General features: G+C 44.3%; 1 protein-coding gene across 2 annotated transcripts; it reads right to left on the minus strand.

Annotated features, from left to right (window-relative positions):
- Positions 1–37: 37 nt before the first annotated feature.
- On the minus strand, positions 38–16,408 carry LETMD1 (LETM1 domain containing 1). 2 transcript variants are annotated; one of them, XM_080994826.1, is made up of 9 exons: positions 16,167–16,408; positions 10,715–10,866; positions 9,059–9,174; positions 6,810–6,892; positions 5,245–5,431; positions 3,106–3,207; positions 2,632–2,784; positions 1,669–1,765; positions 38–1,090 (listed from the first exon to the last, which is right to left on the minus strand). In XM_080994826.1, the coding sequence occupies exons 1-9, from the start codon at positions 16,286–16,288 to the stop codon at positions 1,020–1,022; spliced, it is 1,083 nt and encodes a 360-aa protein (XP_080850952.1). In that variant the 5' UTR covers positions 16,289–16,408; the 3' UTR covers positions 38–1,019. The 2 variants fall into 2 exon arrangements, with proteins under 2 accessions (XP_080850952.1, XP_080850953.1); XM_080994827.1 differs by lacking the exon at positions 16,167–16,408 and adding an exon at positions 11,216–11,293.
- Between the last annotated feature and the right edge of the window lie 2,002 nt (positions 16,409–18,410).

The raw sequence follows: 18,410 nt of genomic DNA on the forward strand, positions 1-18,410 counted from the left end.
TAAGATAGAAAACAAGCAGTGTTCTAAACAATCCAGGTAAAATGTGAGATTGTCCTTTATTAGCGATCTTTAACAAAACATTCACATCAGGTATAGCTGGACGTTCATTTACTTTTACGCACTTCTCATGCATTTTATAATGACTGACTCAATCACTAGTCTACCACACACAATTTATATACTATCTGGCCAGAATTCCAGCTTCTGGAGTGCAAGACTTGGCTTTTAAGTATCGTGGCAGTAGTATTTAAGACTTGGAGGCACAGAAATGGATATTAAGTGCTTTGGGTAGAGATACTCCAATTAACTTGTGGAATTACCCTGTTGAATTCTTTAGGCTCTTACCACATCTGCCAACATGAAATGCACCCTCCATAATGCCCATGTGAGAGCACAGCTGTATCTTTCCTGCAGAAGAGCATGCCACTAGATTTCAAACAAAAGTTGCAGCTCTGAAAAACGGGGTCCTATATTCAAAGTCTTGCAGCGCACTGCGAATGCCCAGCAAAAGGCACTGAGCTCCATGCAGCCTTGTTGATTGTAAAAGTGAAGTTTAAAAGGGGGAGGGAAACAGTCTGGGAAAGTTCCTGACAGCTTTGTTACCCTTCAAAGTTACAAGGAAGTCAATACAGGCTAACGCCAATACCTTCTTCAGCAGATGTTTTTACAAGAGACTTAAGCGGTGAAAAGAAGTACGGAATCATGCTGTGCCCACGAGGACATTCTGGAGCCAGATCTAAACAGAAATATTGTGGTCTTCTACAGTACAGGCATTTTGTCTAGGGCCATACTGGCAATTCTCTTGTCTCCCTCTACGGCAGGAGGAGGAATATTCAGCATAATGCAGTGTTTCCTCTACCTTCCTCTCAAGGCTAATAATTCAGTGGGAGATGCTTCTGCAGGGCTCTTGTTCATTGTATTTTAGTATAAGCAAAAATCCTTATCTCCCTCTGCTTCAGCCAAGAGTCACTGTCGCAGCATCTCTTCAGAAGTGGTCCACCAGTGAGGGGTGCCCTTAGTCAGCCCTTGGAAGAAGGGAAGTTGATAGAAAGCAAGACCATGCCATGTGCCAAGAGTGAAGTCTCAGCATCTGGAAAGAGAAAAGTATGCATTGCATTTGTGTCTATTTGCGATATGTGCCAACCCTTCACTGTAAACTCTCACAGGGCTGGCCACAACAAACAATTCATAAAACGATCCAGTGCTTCTAAATAGAACCAAATCATAGCTAAAAGTAAAAAGGGGCTTCCCCTCCCACAATCTGTCACAGGAAAGTTTTTTAAAGAAAAGTTGTTTTTGCCTGGTATCAGGAGCTAATCAGTGTCTGCACCAGCCTAATCTTGGTGTTTGTGTTTTGACTGGTCCACAGCTGGGAGGGCATATTCCTCCATTGCAGGGAGTTGGACTAGATGATCCTCAGGGTCCCTTCCAACTCTCTAATTCTATGATGCTGCCACTAAGAAGGCCCTATTCTGAATTATTTGCCTTCCAAACTTTGCTAGGCCATCTCTTTTGCAGCCAGGACAGTACAGGGGCAACAGGTACCTCTTCAGGTAAACACTGCAACAATAAGGATGGGTCAGAAGAGCAGCTGCTTCTAGTTGTGCGAGAGAGATTCAGTAAGGGCTCTAAGGGAAGCCCCACGTGGCCAAATTCAGGCAGGCTTACCTTTCAGCGAACAGGAGAGTGTGAGCCAGTGAGCCAGCCACAGCCTGCATGCCAGTGGGCTGAGGTGAACAGAATTCAAGCCACGGGTATAACAAGCCTGCAGAGAAGAGAGGCATTCTGTTGGATCAGAGAGACTTTCATTTGAAAAGCAACGGCTAAATGCAAGGACATTCACTGCTAAATTCTGACATTAAAAGCTGGGCTGGTGTGTGTGTGTTTTTTTAAGCCATTCAAGCTGTCCTCATTTGACATAAGACTGACATTACTATTTCTGAAAAGGGTGACAGTGTTACTGTGAAGTATAGCACAGCTTGTGGAATGTGGTCCACGACAGCTTTTAAGGCACAATAAATAGTCTTTTAAGGTTACCCTAAAGGTACGACGCAGGTGGCGCTGTGGGTTAAACCACAGAGCCTAGGACTTGCCGATCAGAAGGTTGGCGGTTCGAATCCCCGCAACGGGGTGAGCTCCCGTTGCTCGGTCCCTGCTCCTGCCAACCTAGCAGTTCAAAAGCACGTCAAAGTGCAAGTAGATAAAAAGGTACCACTCCAGCGGGAAGGTAAACGGCGTTTCCGTGCATTGCTCTGGTTCGCCAGAAGCGGCTTAGTCATGCTGGCTACATGACTCGGAAGCTGTACGCCGGCTTCCTTGGCCAATAAAGCGAGATGAGCGTCGCAACCCCAGAGTCGGTCACGACTGGACCTAATGGTCAGGGGTCCCTTTACCTTTAAAGGTGCGAGACAGCTCAGTCAGTAGAGCACAAGACTCCTGATCTCAGGGTCATGGGTTTGAGCCCCACACCGGGCAAAAAGGTTCCTGCATTGCAGCAGGTTGGACTAGATGGCTCTCGTGGTCCCAGCTATGATTCTAACCCTAGCATGCGGGAACTGGCACAGCCACGGTCAGTTCCTAGCCAGCAACGCTGCACCTCAGTTTGCTACAGTATACAAAACTTCATCTCACCGCTTGCACTTCCTCATCGGTTAGCTGCCCCACACCCAGTTTCAGCATCGCTTGGTCCAGATGGTGCAGCTCTTTTATGTGGCTCTGCAAGCGGTATCTCAGGAAGAGAGATGGCAAGCGAGGAGTTAGGAACAAAACACGGCTTAGGACTTTCTGGGGGGAGAAGAGAAGACGGTGGGATTAAACTGCACGATGGTAGTCAGCAAAGCTTTTCAGAGCTGCCCTGCTTCCCCAGATCAAAATATGGCTAACAGGAGGTTATGATCATTCCCCTCCAAAAAGGCAGCATAGATCAGTAGTAGGTTTCAATTTAAGGAGAAGCAACTGTCTGTTGCACCTTAAGGATTTATAGCTGGAAAGATTTATAGTCTCATTTTAAAAACTCAGTCAAAACCTAGGGGGGCTGCAGTTGGTGGCAATAGATTTAGCTGGGTCGTCAGTATAATCCCATTTAATTTCTGGAATGGCACTCACCAGCTGCTGAACCCTGAGTTGCTGGATGCCAAAGGGATGTCCCACAAATAAGGTCCTCACAGCTGTAAGTTCTCTTACATCTGGGTGGCATCCTTCCTGCACCTTGAAGATTAAGATATATCATTGGTAGAAAGAAAGAAAGAAAAGCAAAGCACCATACTGCTTTCCAAGAATAAAAGAGGATGGGAATCTTGTAAAAACCTGAAAACCAATCCTGCTATAACATATAGCAGCTGAGCACATTTTCATTCCTGGAACAAATGAGAAGTTCCTGTTTGCTGTAGTCATTACACCCTTCCCAAATAAGTTGTTGTTGTTAATAATAATACCCCACCCAGCCACCCTGGGTGGCTTCCAACACACATAAAAACATAATAAAACATCAAATATTTAAAACTTCCTGATACAGGGCTGCCTTCAGATGTGTTCTAAAAGTTGTATAGTTATTTATCTCCTTGGCATCTGGTTTGGGGAGGGCATTCCACTCCACTGTCGAGAAGGCCCTCTGCCTGGTTCCCTGTAGCTTCACTTCTTGCAGTGAGGGAACCACCAGATGGGCCCTGAGAGTTGGACCTCAAGTAACTGGGCTGAATGATGGGGGTGGAGACGCTCCTTCAGGTATACAGAGCCAAGGCTGTTTAGGGCTTCAAAGGTCAGCACTAACCCTTAACAATGCTCTGCTTCACCATTACCATGAGGAAAGTTGCTATGCCATATTACCTAGTTGCATTAATGGGATAGGTGCAACAGAATTAACCTTTTTTCTTGTTAGATGGGCATTTCTTCAGCTTAGATGGAAAACTATGCACACAGAGTATCTGACCAGTAAATACTTTATTAGGCCAACAAATTGACTGACTGACTGTATGCATGCAGATCAGGCCAAATTGAATTATATCCTCTTATCCTTTATACAACTCACTTTGCAATAGGTTTTCTAGAAGTTCAATAGGTGGTTTCAAAACTAGACGGCTGCTGGCTGATGTGGAATTTGTTTGGTTGCCTTTAGGGTAGCTTTATACACACTAGCTGACAGTTGTATGCTATTTTTTTGACCTAAAATAGTGCTGACTGCCCAAGGGCTATTTGGGTTTTGTTTGGGGTTTGTTTGGTTATTTTGGGAGAAATGTATGATTAACTTATTTCTTGGATTATCCTTTTTGAGCTGCATTGTAGTGGTCATTTGTTACAAACAATAAAATCTGACTGAGCGGGGGGGGGGGGTGCATGACCCTCCACCAGTGTAGCTAATACCCACTGTTGTTTGGTTCCTCCCTTCCAAAAATTGTCCCATAAAGAATAATAAAGGCCTGAATTTACTTCTATTTCTCGTCGTCCTCTACTAAAATTGCAAGCCATTATTATAAACTGACAAGTACTCAAGAGTGCATTGCCAGAAAGCCACTACATAAGTGACAAATCAGTAGACACAAGTATCAGAGCATCCTTTTCCTTGCTAGCATCTGCTAAGCCAACTATACAGTCTGGTCTCTTACTTGAATGACTTTTCTATACATGTTCGTATTCAGGTTAGGGTTCTTGTTTTTTTATTTAAAAAAACAAAACTTTCTGGAATGACTTTAAAACCGTATAATTAAGGTTTCAGAAGTTTGCAGTATGTTGCTCACATGACAACAGGAAAGTAGAATCTAGACATCATGAAGTTGGTAGTGATGGGCCAACTCTCAATATAAAAAGCATAAAGGACCCCTGACCGTTAGGTCCAGTCGTGACCGACTCTGGAGTTGCGGTGCTCATCTCGCTTTATTGGCCGAGGGAGCCGGCGTACAGCTTCCGGGTCATGTGGCCAGCATGACTAAGCCACTTCTGGCGAACCAGAGCAGCGCACGGAAAGGCCGTTTACCTTCCCACCGGAGCGGTACCTATTTATCTACTTGCACTTTGACGTGCTTTCGAACTGCTAGGTTGGCAGGAGCAGGGACCGAGCAACGGGAGCTCACCCCGTCGCGGGGATTTGAACCGCTGACCTTCTGATCAGCAAGTCCTAGGCTCTGTAGTTTAACCCACAGCACCACCCGCGTCCCTTAACTCTCAATATACAAAAGCCTTATTTCTGCAAAGCAGGACATGTCCAAAGACTGCCTCTCTATCAGCTGGGATTGGGTGGTAATTAGATACCTTTTTGCAGAGATCTAGCATCTGTTTCCGAAGCTGGGAATCAGCTAGGGAGCGAGAGAGGTTCATTAGACCATCAACCACTTCTGGGTATGCCTCCTTTCTCATATTGTGGTAGGTGTCCAGAAATTCAGCTTGTTGTTTGGAAGTCCAGAAGTGGCGTATCAGGAGTTGTCTTGGGAACAGATACCTTGGGAAGGAAAGATTGTCAAGAAGATATACATTTCAAAACCAAGACACAGCTGTGTATCAAAGAACATCCAAATCTGGGCCACAGGAACCCAAATTCTGCATTTTGCAGCTTCTGTTGGTTTTGCAGGTTTTGCCTATTTTCTACAAATTTGACTGCTTCTTCCGGCCAAGACAAGGAGCAACCAGTTATGTGATGGCTGAAACCTCAGCCCCCGACAAGCAGAAGCCCTACTGAACTTTGCTTCTGCAAGTTTTACCAGACCTTGTCCACAGACTTTCAAGTTACCTTCATTTATTTTAAAATGAAATATTTTAATTAAAAAAAACCCCAATGTTTTCAGAATGCCTAGTAGACCATTTTCTCCCTCATGAAATCTACCTGCCAACTTGAAATAATCTCCTGATGCCTTTCTCTAAATTCTTCTGCCTTCAAAAAAAACACGCAGTGCAGGATTTTAGAGCTACTTTTGTCAGTTGTGATATAATCTGTTTCTTGTTAAAGTTCACATTAAGATATTGTCAAGCCTCTACAGCAGGCATCCCCAAACTCGGCCCCCCAGATGTTTTGGGACTACAACTCCCATCATCCCTAGTTAACAGGACCAGTGGTCAGGGATGATGGGAATTGTAGTCCCAAAACATCTGGAGGGCCGAGTTTGGGGGTGCCTGGTATACGGCATGCTAGGCTGTGATCAGGGGCTGTTAAGAGCAAGCCTCAAACATAAATGATGTTATCTTTAACTGTTTTTAACTCCCAAGCTGAAAACACCTATTTGGAACAGACCAAGGAAGGGGTGGGGGAGCTGCTTAAAGGTGAGTGCCCCCCCCTTTAAAAAAAGTTCTGGGGAGTTTAAAGCAGTTTGGGAGTTCTGTTGGGAAAACAACAGAGATGGTAAATTTTCAGAAAAAAATGTGGGAGGGTGCATGGTTGCTGCACAATGAATTGCCACCCAGAGAAATTCACCAAAAACAATCCCTGTAGACCAGGCACCCCCAACCTGCGGCCCTCCAGATGTTTTGGCCTACAACTCCCATGATCCCTAGCTAACAGGACCAGTGGTCAGGGATGATGGGAATTGTAGTCCAAAACATCTGGGGATGCCTGCTTTAGACTGAGTCTACGCATCGGGAGAGAATACAGTGTGGAGCTGTGACTAGGGAAGCACAGGCTCAGAAGAGTCAGGGCTTGATCCCACCCCCAATGATTAATAAGATATGAATGTGCTTTTGCAGTCTGTTTTGGTACCTGCTAAAGCACACTCATCAAAGAGCAGTGCAGGTAAGTGATGAGACCCCCACTACTGTTGCCAAGCATTCACCTTCTCACAGTTAAGCGCAAGGACCTTTCATCTGATCAGGTGCACAGTTGTACTTACATGAGCAAAAGAACCAGGTAGTTGGCAAAGGGAGGAAGAGAAAGAATCCCAACTGGAATGGCCTTGATCAGATCTCTGCGAAACTTCAAAAATGCTTAGTCAGTAGAGCCGCCATGCACACACCCAAAACTACTGCAACTGTGAGGAAAATGCACATATAAAGGGACTGATGAAGCAGTGGCATGCAAGGGACCACCGCTGCATACTCTGGCATTTTATATGCCTCAAGACTGTGCCTATTTTTGTCTCTCGCAAACTTAGTAACTATGGATGCTATATCATGGGTAGGCAAACTAAGGCCGAGGGGCCGGATCTGGCCCAATCACCTTCTAAATCCAGCCTGCGAACGGTCCAGGAATCAGTGTGTTTTTATATGAATGTGTTCTTTTATTTAAAATGAATCTCTGGGTTAATAGTAGGGCCTGCCTGGTGTTTTTACATGAGTAGAATGTGTGCTTTTATTTAAAATGCATCTCTGGATTATTTGTGGGGCATAGGAATTTGTCGTCGTTTTTCAAAATATAGTCCGCCCTCCCCCCCCCCCCAAGGTCTGAGGGACAGTGGCCCCCTGCTGAAAAAGTTTGCTGACCCCTGTGCTATATGCATGCCATTTGGTAGCTTATTAAAGTGGTAGCATTTTCTTTGCAGTGAGAAAGCACTATTCATATGTGGTATCAGGTATGAGGCAAGCTAGAGACACGGCTGCGAAGGCACAACCAGGAACCTTAAAGTGCACTCCAGATTGTGCACTGGCAATGGAAAATAGGCTACAATTTTACTGCCCATCACCTGACTGGGATGGGAGAAAAATAGCTCTTCTATATGAATAATTATGCTGCAGCCAACGGACAATGCCATGCAATAGTGTGTCTTTACACCTGCTTTTTCTGCTGGTTATTTTCCATATGTGGACCTCCACACACACATCAGCGACAATTTATTGACCTGTGACCTACATCCAGTCCGCTGTGTCTATATCTGTTATACAGCTGTTCATGGTGATGATGTTAGACTGACAACCTTTATGTAAATGTCACTTAGCTCCATGTTGCAACACAACACATTGCGTTTGAAAAAGGAGAAAACCTTCCCTACCTCCTTTGTTTGAATAAAAGTGTTTAGATGGAATCTTTCAAGAATAAGAACCCAAATTTCAGCCCTTCTTCTCTACACAGAAACATTTTTACTCAGCCCAACAATATGATAAATGTTCAGGCAAGGAAGAAATAAATGCATCGGGTGAAGGCTGGCAGAAATCAAGCAGAGCTGCCAGACTTTGTTTATTTGCTTTTGCTGAAGTACAGAAACCTCTTAATTAATCTACCCTAAATATTAGTCCACCTATTTGTATTAGTATAGTGGATCCTCACAAAAGTTGCACGTGGTTCTTGCTTATCGATTCAGAAGCTCTCAGTGTGTTTACATAGTGTAGTGGGATAGGGGAGACCTGGCTTCAAATTCCCGTTCGGCTCTTAAGTTGGTTGGGTGACCTTGGGGAGTCTCTCTACAATGATACCCACACAGTACCTAACCTGTCTTTCTTGAAAGATGTGGCGATGGAAAGGGACCATGCATATTGCCCTATGCTCCTTGAAGGAACGTCAGGATAAGATATAGGTGAACAAATAAATCCCAATTGAGGAATGGGGAGAAGGCAGGCAGTAGTTAGTTACTCTGTTACTGTGGATTTATTTCTGTATTCTTTCATGAAAACCCAAACCAATTCTATCTATGAAGTTATATTTTTCATCTGTACAAATTTTACAGTAATACCCTCCTGCAAAAAAGAAGTAAACCCAGAAAGCAAATGGAATGTGCAATTGTACATTTTGACCAGAGGATGGGTTGGTTTTTAGCAGACGGGGAGAGAGGCCAGCAAAATCACCCAGTGTTAACTCACAATTCGTAAGGAGGAAACTGCAAGATTTGAGACAAGGGAGCGGTCACTCATTCTTGCCATTTCAGAATGAAACCGAGTTTAGAAAATCAACATCGCATCGAACAGAAGCAAACATGCTTCCAATGCAGGTATGTCCCCGAACTGAACATTTTTCTTGTCAACCCTATTTGCTTATCTTGTGAAACTCCTCAGTGTATGAGATGGGAAGTTGCTAGACGGCTAGAGCATCGTAAGTGGGCTCCTCACATAGGAAGAAGGGCAGCTGCACAACTGTGGAAACTACCAAGTGTTGCCTGAAATCAGTTTGACTTGTTGACTACCACTGTTGCAGACAAAAGTAAAAGCCTACCTGTCTTAGTCTCTCCATCTCCCTGTATGGAAGTTGATGGAACTGGATCTTTCTATATGACATGTTTGCCTTTATTCTTCTTATTTCTTTCATTTCTGTAAAGAATATCCGAAATCCTGTGCAAAATACAGAAATATTTTCAGATCTGGAACTGTTCTCCCTGAATGTTCAACCTCATGCCAAAGTCCTTCCCAAGCCTTTTACCTTCCCCTTTTACCTAAGAATAGAGCATCACTGCATAAAGAACAGGGCTAGGGAAGCTCTGACCCTCCAGATGCTGCTGAACTACAACACGGCTCCCAGCATGCATGGCAAATGGCCACGGAAGATGGGCATTGTAGTTCAGCAAAATCTGGAGGACCAAAGATTCCCACAACTGGCATAAAGTAACACATACATGAATATTACGCCTCTGTCTCTCCCTTGCCTTGAATGGTTCTTCTGACCCCTCTTAATCCCATCCTCTTTGTAAAACTCCAGCCAGCTAAATTGTTTTCTTTGCTTTAATAGTGTCAGGACATCATGGGGAAAGCCCAAATGCCTTGGCACTTCAAAGGGTTTGTCACAGCCTAACCTCTGTCTAAGGTTGCCACGAGGGTAAAAGGACATGCTCCTTGCAAGTCATTCAGACTTCTCAGAAGCAAGAGATAATGGGATAATGTTTCCTAATCTCTAAAACAGGTTTTGTCTTCTCTCTCTATGCCTCTTACACATGAGCTTCTAACACATTACTACTTCCTTCTCTCTAATCCTGCAGAATCCACTGCCTTCTTCTACAGAGGGTCTTAAATTCTTCTCGCTCCTGCCTTTCCTTACTACAGCTATAATTTTGTTAGATGTACACGGAACTGCCTTCACTCAGAATCTTAACATGTTATTCCCCACCCCAAAAATTACACCATGGACTGTTTTTTTGCAGATCTTTTTTTCCAGCAGGGACAAGCAATGGAAAGCTTCCATGCTCTCCTTTCTCATTCTGAGCTCTTGAGGCTGAAATGGAAATTTTTGTTCCAAACTCTAAACAAACACAATTCCTTTTGAATTCCAAACTCATAAGAATTATGCTTCGTAAGACTAGGGTTTACGAGAACAAATATGGTAAAGCCATGGTTTGCAATCATGGCATCATAAACCATAGTGTGTGTGTGTGTGTGTGTGTGTGTGTGTGTGTGTGTGTGTGTTGTTTTAAAAGCACAGTTCTCCAAAAGTGGACCTCGCGGGAAACCACAATTTATTTAAAATAAAAAAGCTTTCAATCTCCTATTTATTGGCTCAAAAAAGAACGAGCCAGGAGGGTGTGTGAGCATGCGTGGTTGAGGCTTCCTGCAGCATGTCCTCATAGCAGGACACCAGTTTCCCATTACACCTGAAATGGGTCTGTGCAAACACACAAACATGATGCTACAAATGTCATCCATTATTGATACAAGAACTTGTTTCTTCATTCTCACTATAACATGAGCCTCCGCCATTCCTGTTGCAACACAAGAAACAGCACTCCTAGCCCATCCCTAGGAGTCCCCACCTAGGGATGGGCTAGAAGTAAAGAAACTACTTTACCTTGACAGATGCAAAAGTGATTTGTTCTTAAGGTATCACATTCCTCCCAGAATCATGAAACATGCACAAAGGTGTTTTTTTTAAATGAAAACCCACCTTTCAAGAAGGTTGAATATAGCTGGTAGAAACGTGGGAATGTTCTTTCCAAAAACCTTTCATACTTCTCATTCAGGTATTTGACTTTTGAAACCAAAGCAGAGAGTGGTTTTTTGGAATTTGTGTTTGCAGAAAATTGGCACACTGGAGGTCTGAAATAAAGGAAAGTACATGCAAGTCTTGAGTTCTATTGCCACGTATTTCAAGCCCTTTAGAATACAAAAAGGAACTCACAACTACAATAGCTAATAAAGGGGTATGTGGTGAGCAGACTGATGCACAGTCTAAGAGCTTAGCAATAAACTAGCCTGTTATGACCATAATGCAAAAAGATGGGGGGGGGGGGGAATCCATAGGCTATTTCAGGGATAAATGAAGATGAGGTTATGTGCATAATTTTGTCCAATTGCTAATTTTGTCTAATTGCTACCAAAGTACACATTAACCTAGGGGTCATGTACTGTGGGGTTTACACCTATGAATAAGAATAGCAATAAATACCTTCTTAAACAGATGCTGTTCTTGATTAACAACATGAGACTATCATATTAAAAGTCGGCTGTCAGGAGACTAAAAATGAAACTTGTTTTCTGTAGGAAGACACACAAATGCAAAGGGCAAGTATATTTTTATAGACTTGATTCCTGGAATTACATTATTGCAGGGAAGAATTTGCTTTTGTTTTATACATTAATATGTCTTACAGTCACAAAATGCATACATGAAGTGCAGTTCTAGGTGCTCATTAACATTTATCAATTAGGGCTGCCAAACTATTAAATAACTTTTACTTAACCGATTAATCAATTTAGACGGCTTATTAATCAACTACATTTTACCAGAGCATCAGAATAGTTCAAAATCAGAATGCCAAAAGGACACCATCAATTTCATAACCAGGGGCTTCACTCTATTTTCCTCCTAGTGAAAGAGTTCTACAAACTGAGGTTAAGGGCTGATTGGCAAGGCAACCTAAAATTTTGTCATTCTTTATTACAGCAGAAAATCAGAACCCAAACAGCAGCACTGAAAGATAAAAGGTGTGACATTTAGTCTGAACCCTACAAATAAAAGTTGGCCACCCTTGTTGATCTGCTAAAGCTTTACAGCACAATCTTAATCATGTCTACTTGGAAGGAAGTCAATGGAGCTTTGTCTCAGAGGTAGACAATCCTATCCATTCTAGGTAAAGGTAAAGGGACCCCTGACCATTAGGTCCAGTTGTGGACGACTCTGGGGTTGTGGCACTCATCTCGCTTTACTGGCCGAGGGAGCCGGCGTACAGCTTCCGGGTCATGTGGCCAGCATGACTAGGCCACTTCTGGCGAACCAGAGCAGCGCACGGAAACGCCGTTTACCTTCCCGCTGGAGCGATACCTATTTATCTACTTGCACTTTGACATGCTTTCGAACTGCTAGGTTGGCAGGAGCCTATCCATTCTACCTATCAATTAAACGTAATTCACAGGCCCTTTCCTGATGCTAATCCATACAAACTTGATATCTTTTTTTATATGGCCCTCCCATCAGATGTTAAGGACCTGACTTTTAGAAAACAGCTGAAGGCAGCCTTGTATCAGGAGGTTTTAAATGTTTGAGGTCTTACTATGTTTTACATGTACTGTAAGCCACCCAGAGTGGCTGGGGAAATATTAATAATAATAATATATTGTTTTCTGTATTTTTGTTGTAAACTGCTTTGATAATTCATATTAAATAGTGGTATACTGTAGAAATATTTTTATGCTGCCTGCCTGAGTTAACGTTACAGTGGCCAGTAAACATCTTGGATAAAGTGAAAGCAACATCACCTCCAGAATTAGAACAGCCTGGGAGGTCCAGAGGGAGGTTACCATAGATGCCCTTCTGAATGTTGTGAAGGAACCATCCAAGGCAAGAAAATACACTGTTTTCTATCAAGCTCAGTTAGCCCAATAATAAATTATTAGTTTTCAATTTTGTGTGTTTGTGTGTGTAACCTGTGTCTTTTAACTGCTACAAAATCAGCAGGAACTTATCTTATTCCTGAGTTCATGGCATATGAGCCATACCCAAAAAAAGTGGCTGCCCTAACCAACCCACCTTTCACTAATCAGCTGGCAAGAAATAGGTTACCATTTTAAGCAATCTTGGAAGGAAGAGCAGATATCGCCCAGTTCAAATGTGGTCTTCCCAAAGCCAATCTGCAGGAACATTTTGAGCTGTTTTACACATGGTTCAGAATGAGATGGTCTGCACGACTTCAAACCGCACATGGAGTACAGTTTTAAAACTAGGGCACAGTAGGGAGAAAGCAGGTTCACATACAGCCTCCTTGCTGAATTAAGATGAAGAAGAATGGTGCATTTTAAAAAATGGTATTCCTTCTTCCTGCTGTATGCAATAGTACCAGCCATTCTACAAGATTTTGCTGCACAACTAAATCCAGCCACGTATCTGCTTTACACATGCAGAAGAAAGTGGTAGAACAGACTGTATTTCTTTCAGGTTCAGACTGTGTAAGTGAAATGGTATTATTGTTCCCCTTGCATTAAAAGTGCAAATACATAAATCCAAGCATCTCTGTAAATAGAATAGTGTTGCATGGAGCTACCTTTTCTTTGAACTGAAATGATTGGGCGTTTGTTTGTTTTTTAATGCAAGGAGCCTGTGTGCTCTCCAAAATGCATAGCAACCAGAATTGTGACAGGGATGGAGCAACTCCCCGGTGAGGAAATGTTACAACATTTGGGGCTTTTAAGTTAAGACAAAAGGTGAGCATAAAATTATACATGGCATGAAGAAAGTAGATAAGATGTTTTCCTCCTCTCGTTGTAACACTCAGACAAAGAAGCTGAATGTTGGAAGATTCAAGACAGGCAAAAAAAAAAGTACTTCTTCACACAGCTGGAACTACGGAATTCACTTGCACAAGAGGCTGCAATAGCCACCAACCCAAATGGCTTTAAAAGAGGATTAGGACAAATTTATCTAGGGTAAAGCTGTCAGTGGCTACTAGTTAAAATGGTTATACTGTATTCTGTCTCCACTGTCGGGATCAGTATGCCTTTGGATACCAGTTGTTGGAAATCGCAGGAGGGGAGTGCTGTTGCACTCAAAGTCTTGCTTTTGGGGTTCCCACATGCGTCTGGCTGGCCGCTGTGTGAAGCTGAGCCTTTAGCCTGATCCAGGAGGGCTCTTACGTTTTACATGGTGGAAAACTCAAAAACAGCTTACAGCCTGACAATGTTTCAGGTGGCAGGGGATTTTTCGTGCTCCCTCACATACAGAAACTCTGGGGTGGGGGTGACTAGGAAGAAGCAGGTGTAGTTTAGAATCCCGTATACCATAATGAGATACGACGACTCCTTGTTTTTGCCTCCCTGGAAACTGCCATGGTGCAACTGTTGCTTGTGTGCTTACTTGCTTCAGAGGTGCAAAATGTGTGGCCCTCCATATGCTGTTGGAGCACAGCTCCCCTCACCTCCCCCACCCCCAACGAACAACTGGCCACCATGGCTGGACCTCATGGGAATACAACATGGGAGGGGAGACACACCAGAAGGTTGGTAGCCTTTCTCAAACTTGCCCCTCCCCCCAGTCACTCCCATCATCCCTAGCTAGCAGGACCAGCGGTCAAGGATAATGGGAGATGTAGTCCAGCAACCACTGAGGGGATAGCTCAGTCGGTAGAGCAGGAGACTCTTAACTCCAGGACTGCGGCTTTGGTCGAAAGATTCCCTCATCATAGTGGGTTGGAGCAGATCAGTGTTTCCCAAACTTGTGTCTCCAGACGTTTTTTGGACCACAACTCCCATCATCTCTTGCTATCAGGGCCAGTGGTCAGGGATGATGGGAACTGCATTCCAAAAACAGCTGGAGACCCAGGTTTTGTTGCTAGAAACAACTGAATCCCCTTGCTTCAAAAATAACTGACTGACCTGTGTCAATAATAATGGCTGGCCTGCGTCTTTGTTGTGGTACAGTGGTACCTTGGGTTAAGTACTTAATTCATTCCGGAGGTCCATTCTTAACCTGAAACTGTTCTTAACCTGAAGCACCACTTTAGCTAATGGGGCCTGACACGCCGCCGCTACACGATTTCTGTTCTCATCCTGAGGCAAAGTTCTTAACCCGACGTACTATTTCTGGGTTAGCGGAGTCTGTAACCTGAAGCGTATGTAACCTGAAGCGTATGTAACCCAAGGTACCACTGTAATTCAGGGTTTCCCAAACTTGGGTTTCTAGCTGTTTTTGGACTACATCTCCCATCATCCCTAGCTACCAAGACCAGTGGTTAGGGATAATAATAATAATTTATTATTTATACCCCACCCATCTGGCTGGGTTTTCCCAGCCACTCTGGGCAGCTTCCAACAAAATATTAAAATACAGTAGCCCATCAAACATTAAAAACTTCCCTAAACAGGGCTGCCTTCAGATGTCTTCTAAAAGTCAGATAGTTGTTTATTTCTTTGACATCTGATGGGAGGGCGTCCACAGGTAAGGCCCTCTGCCTGGTTCCCTGTAAGTTGGCTTCTCACAGTGAGGGAACCGCCAAGACCCTCAGCGCTGGGAACTGTAGTCCAAAAACAAGACCCAAGTTTTGGAAATGTGGCCGTCGCGGTCCCTTCCAACTCTGCAATTTTAACACCCCCGAGGGCCAAAGGTTGAGAAAGGTTTTGAGTTTTTTCTGTTGTGCGCCGCCTTGGGATCGGTATGCAAATTTAATACACGATAAGGAAATGGTGACAGCAGCCACGAAATTAAAAGACGCCTGCTTCTTGGGAGAAAAGCAATGACAAAGCTAGACAGCATCTTAAAAAGTAGGGACATCACCTTGCTGACAAAGGCCCGTATAGTTAAAGCCATGTAGTGATGTATGGAAGTGAGAGCTGGACCATAAAGAAGGCTGATTGCCGAAGACTTGATGCTTTTGAATTATGGTGCTGGAGGAGACTCTTGAGAGTCCCATGGACTGCAAGAAGATCAAACCGATCCATTCTGAAGGAAATCAGCCCTGAGTGCTCACTGGAAGGACAGATCCTGAAGCTGAGGCTCCAATACTTTGGCCGCCTCATGAGAAGAGAAGACTCCCTGGAAAAGACCCTGATGTTGGGAAAGATGGAGGGCACAAGGAGAAGGGGACGACAGAGGAGGAGATGGTTGGACAGTGTTCTCGAAGCTACCAGCATGAGTTTGACCAAACTGCAGGAGGCAGTGGAAGACAGGAGTGCCTGGCGTGCTCTGGTCCATGGGGTCACGAAGAGTCGGACACGACTAAACGACTACAAGGAAATGACAGCAGCTCCCCTGGGGACCCCGCCCCGCGCCCCCGCTGGAGGTTGCAGGAACCCGCCCTGCCTTCCCCTGACCCCGCTGCAGGCGGGAGGGCGGCGCCCTGAGGGGTCTCCTCGGCGCCCCCTGAGTCGGGGCTCCGCGCTCCCCCTTCCCGGCCCCGCCAAGGACTCACCTCAGCCCCGGCCACGGGGGAGGCTCCGCCGGGCGCAGAGCCAGGTAGAGCGAGGCGGCGGGCGCAGGGACTCCGCCGGCCCGGCAGCGCCCGCGCAGCACCAGCCGCAGCGCCAGCGCCATCCTGCCAGGGCGCCTGAGGAGAAGAAGGAGGGCGCGGAAAGAGCGCGGAGGTCCGGGCGGGAAGCCAGGAAAGCGACGACGACGACGACCCCGGGAAACGGGCCACGTGATTACTACGGGCGGAAGGAGGCTCGGCGGAAGGGAAGCCAGCGGAACTCTCCTTCTTTCCCCGCCTCCTTCGGTACACGTGACCATAGGCGGAAATGGGACGCACGGAAAGAGGAACTTCTTTCCCCTCTCCGGCGTGAGAACCTCGGGACCCGGATGTTGGGGCTTTTCTACAGGGGGGGGCGGTTTGCTTGGGCGTTTGGTTGAATGGGACTGAGTTGGGAGTTTTGAGTTTCGCATACCCTCCAACAAATAGGGCGTCCCATTCCATAATGATATTTTTACTGTTTCTAATAGAGATGGGAAGGTCTGGAAAAATTGGGGGGGGGACAAGTTTTTTTCCCGTTTTTCCCCCAAAGCCTTTTTTCCCCGGAAAAATTGGGAGTGTATGGAATATTCAAATTATATCAAACTGGGTTTTAAAAAAAAAAATTACGGGGGGGGGGACGGCTTTGGGGAAAAACGGGAAAAACCTAGTTTTTCGGGGGGGGGGGCGTTGCAGGCTTTCCCATATATAGTTTCTACCCCCTCCATCTGTCTGGGTTGCCCCAGCTACTCTGAGCAGCTTGCAGCATATACGGTATATACAGTGGTACCTCGGGTTAAGTGCTTAATTCGTTCCGAAGGTCCGTTCTTAACCTGAAACTGTTCTTAACCTGAAGCACCACTTTAGCTAATAGGGCCTCTTGCTGCCGCTGCGCCCCCGGAGCACGATTTCTGTTCTCATCCTGAAGCAAAGTTCTTAACCCAAGGTACTATTTCTGGGTTAGCGGAGTCTGTAACTTGAAGCGTATGTAACCCTAGGTACCACTGTATAATGACATAATAAATCATATACAAGGTTGCCTTCAGATGTCTTCCAATCAACTTGGCTTGGGGGGTCACATAACTCCATACCCTCCCAACATTTCTCTGATGAAAATAGGGATGTTACAAGGAAAAGCAGGACATTCTGGGATCAAATCCGAAACCGGGATGGTTTCTGTAAGTCAGCTATGTCCCTGGAAAATAGGGACACTTGGAGGGTCTGGAATGGTAGAGTTGGGCAGGGGTCCAACCCCTTGCGATGCTGGAATGGGTGAGGGTCAGGCAGCTGTGGGCCTCCAGGCGTCCCAGATTCACTTGCATAACTGAATTATTTCAAGGGGAATCAGGGCTTGGTGGATATATATCTATATATATATCTATATATATATATATATTTAAAAATAATATTTATTAGTAGTTTCAGAATTATAAGAAGAAAAACATTTTTTTAAAAAACATTAAAAAACAACACTATAATAGACAAAAAGAAAAGAAAAAACAAAAACCAATACAATACAACAAAAAAAGAAAAAAGAAAACAACACAAATCCCAAATTACATATCTAAAACTTCCATTTGCTTGTTTCATTGACTTCCTCACACCTCCCTTTTTGTATTCTAGTTTAATTAGTTATTTCAGCAAATTCTTTCCATCTTTCTCAATTTTTGTCAAAAAATTCATCCTAACCTAATTTAATCTAGTAATTAACTCAACAAATCCTTTCCATCTTTCCCCATATTCTATTATTCACATTACCTTAATTAATTTAACCTTATCTTACCCTAATACACCTTAAAGCTTGAATCTTAGTTATCAAATATACATTACTCCTGATATCATTTCTGCTAAAGTCATATAGTTTCATTCCAACATTTTCCCTAATATTCATTAATTTTTAGCCAATTCCCCAAATAGAAAATTTTCTTTATATATTTTCTTCCAATCTTCATACAACGTCCCTTCTTCCTGGTCTCGGATCGTGTCAGTCCTTACTGTCCATTCCATCTAGTCCATCAACCTGGAAGCCTTATGTCCAAGGCCCTTAAGTCTCTTCCATGTCCCTTCTGCAGTTCTTCTTCTTCTTGTTTATACTTGCCCTTTTTCTTGTCTTTTGTTGGTCTCTTTCTTAGTTTCTTTCCTTTCTCATTGAGGGGTAGGCCTCTGGGGGGTTCCAAGCCAAAATTGTCTCCATCTCCCTTCATCAAA

This window comes from Podarcis pityusensis, assembly GCF_964106645.2.
Source record: "Podarcis pityusensis genome assembly, chromosome: 2".
NCBI classification, from domain to species: Eukaryota; Metazoa; Chordata; class Lepidosauria; order Squamata; family Lacertidae; genus Podarcis; species Podarcis pityusensis.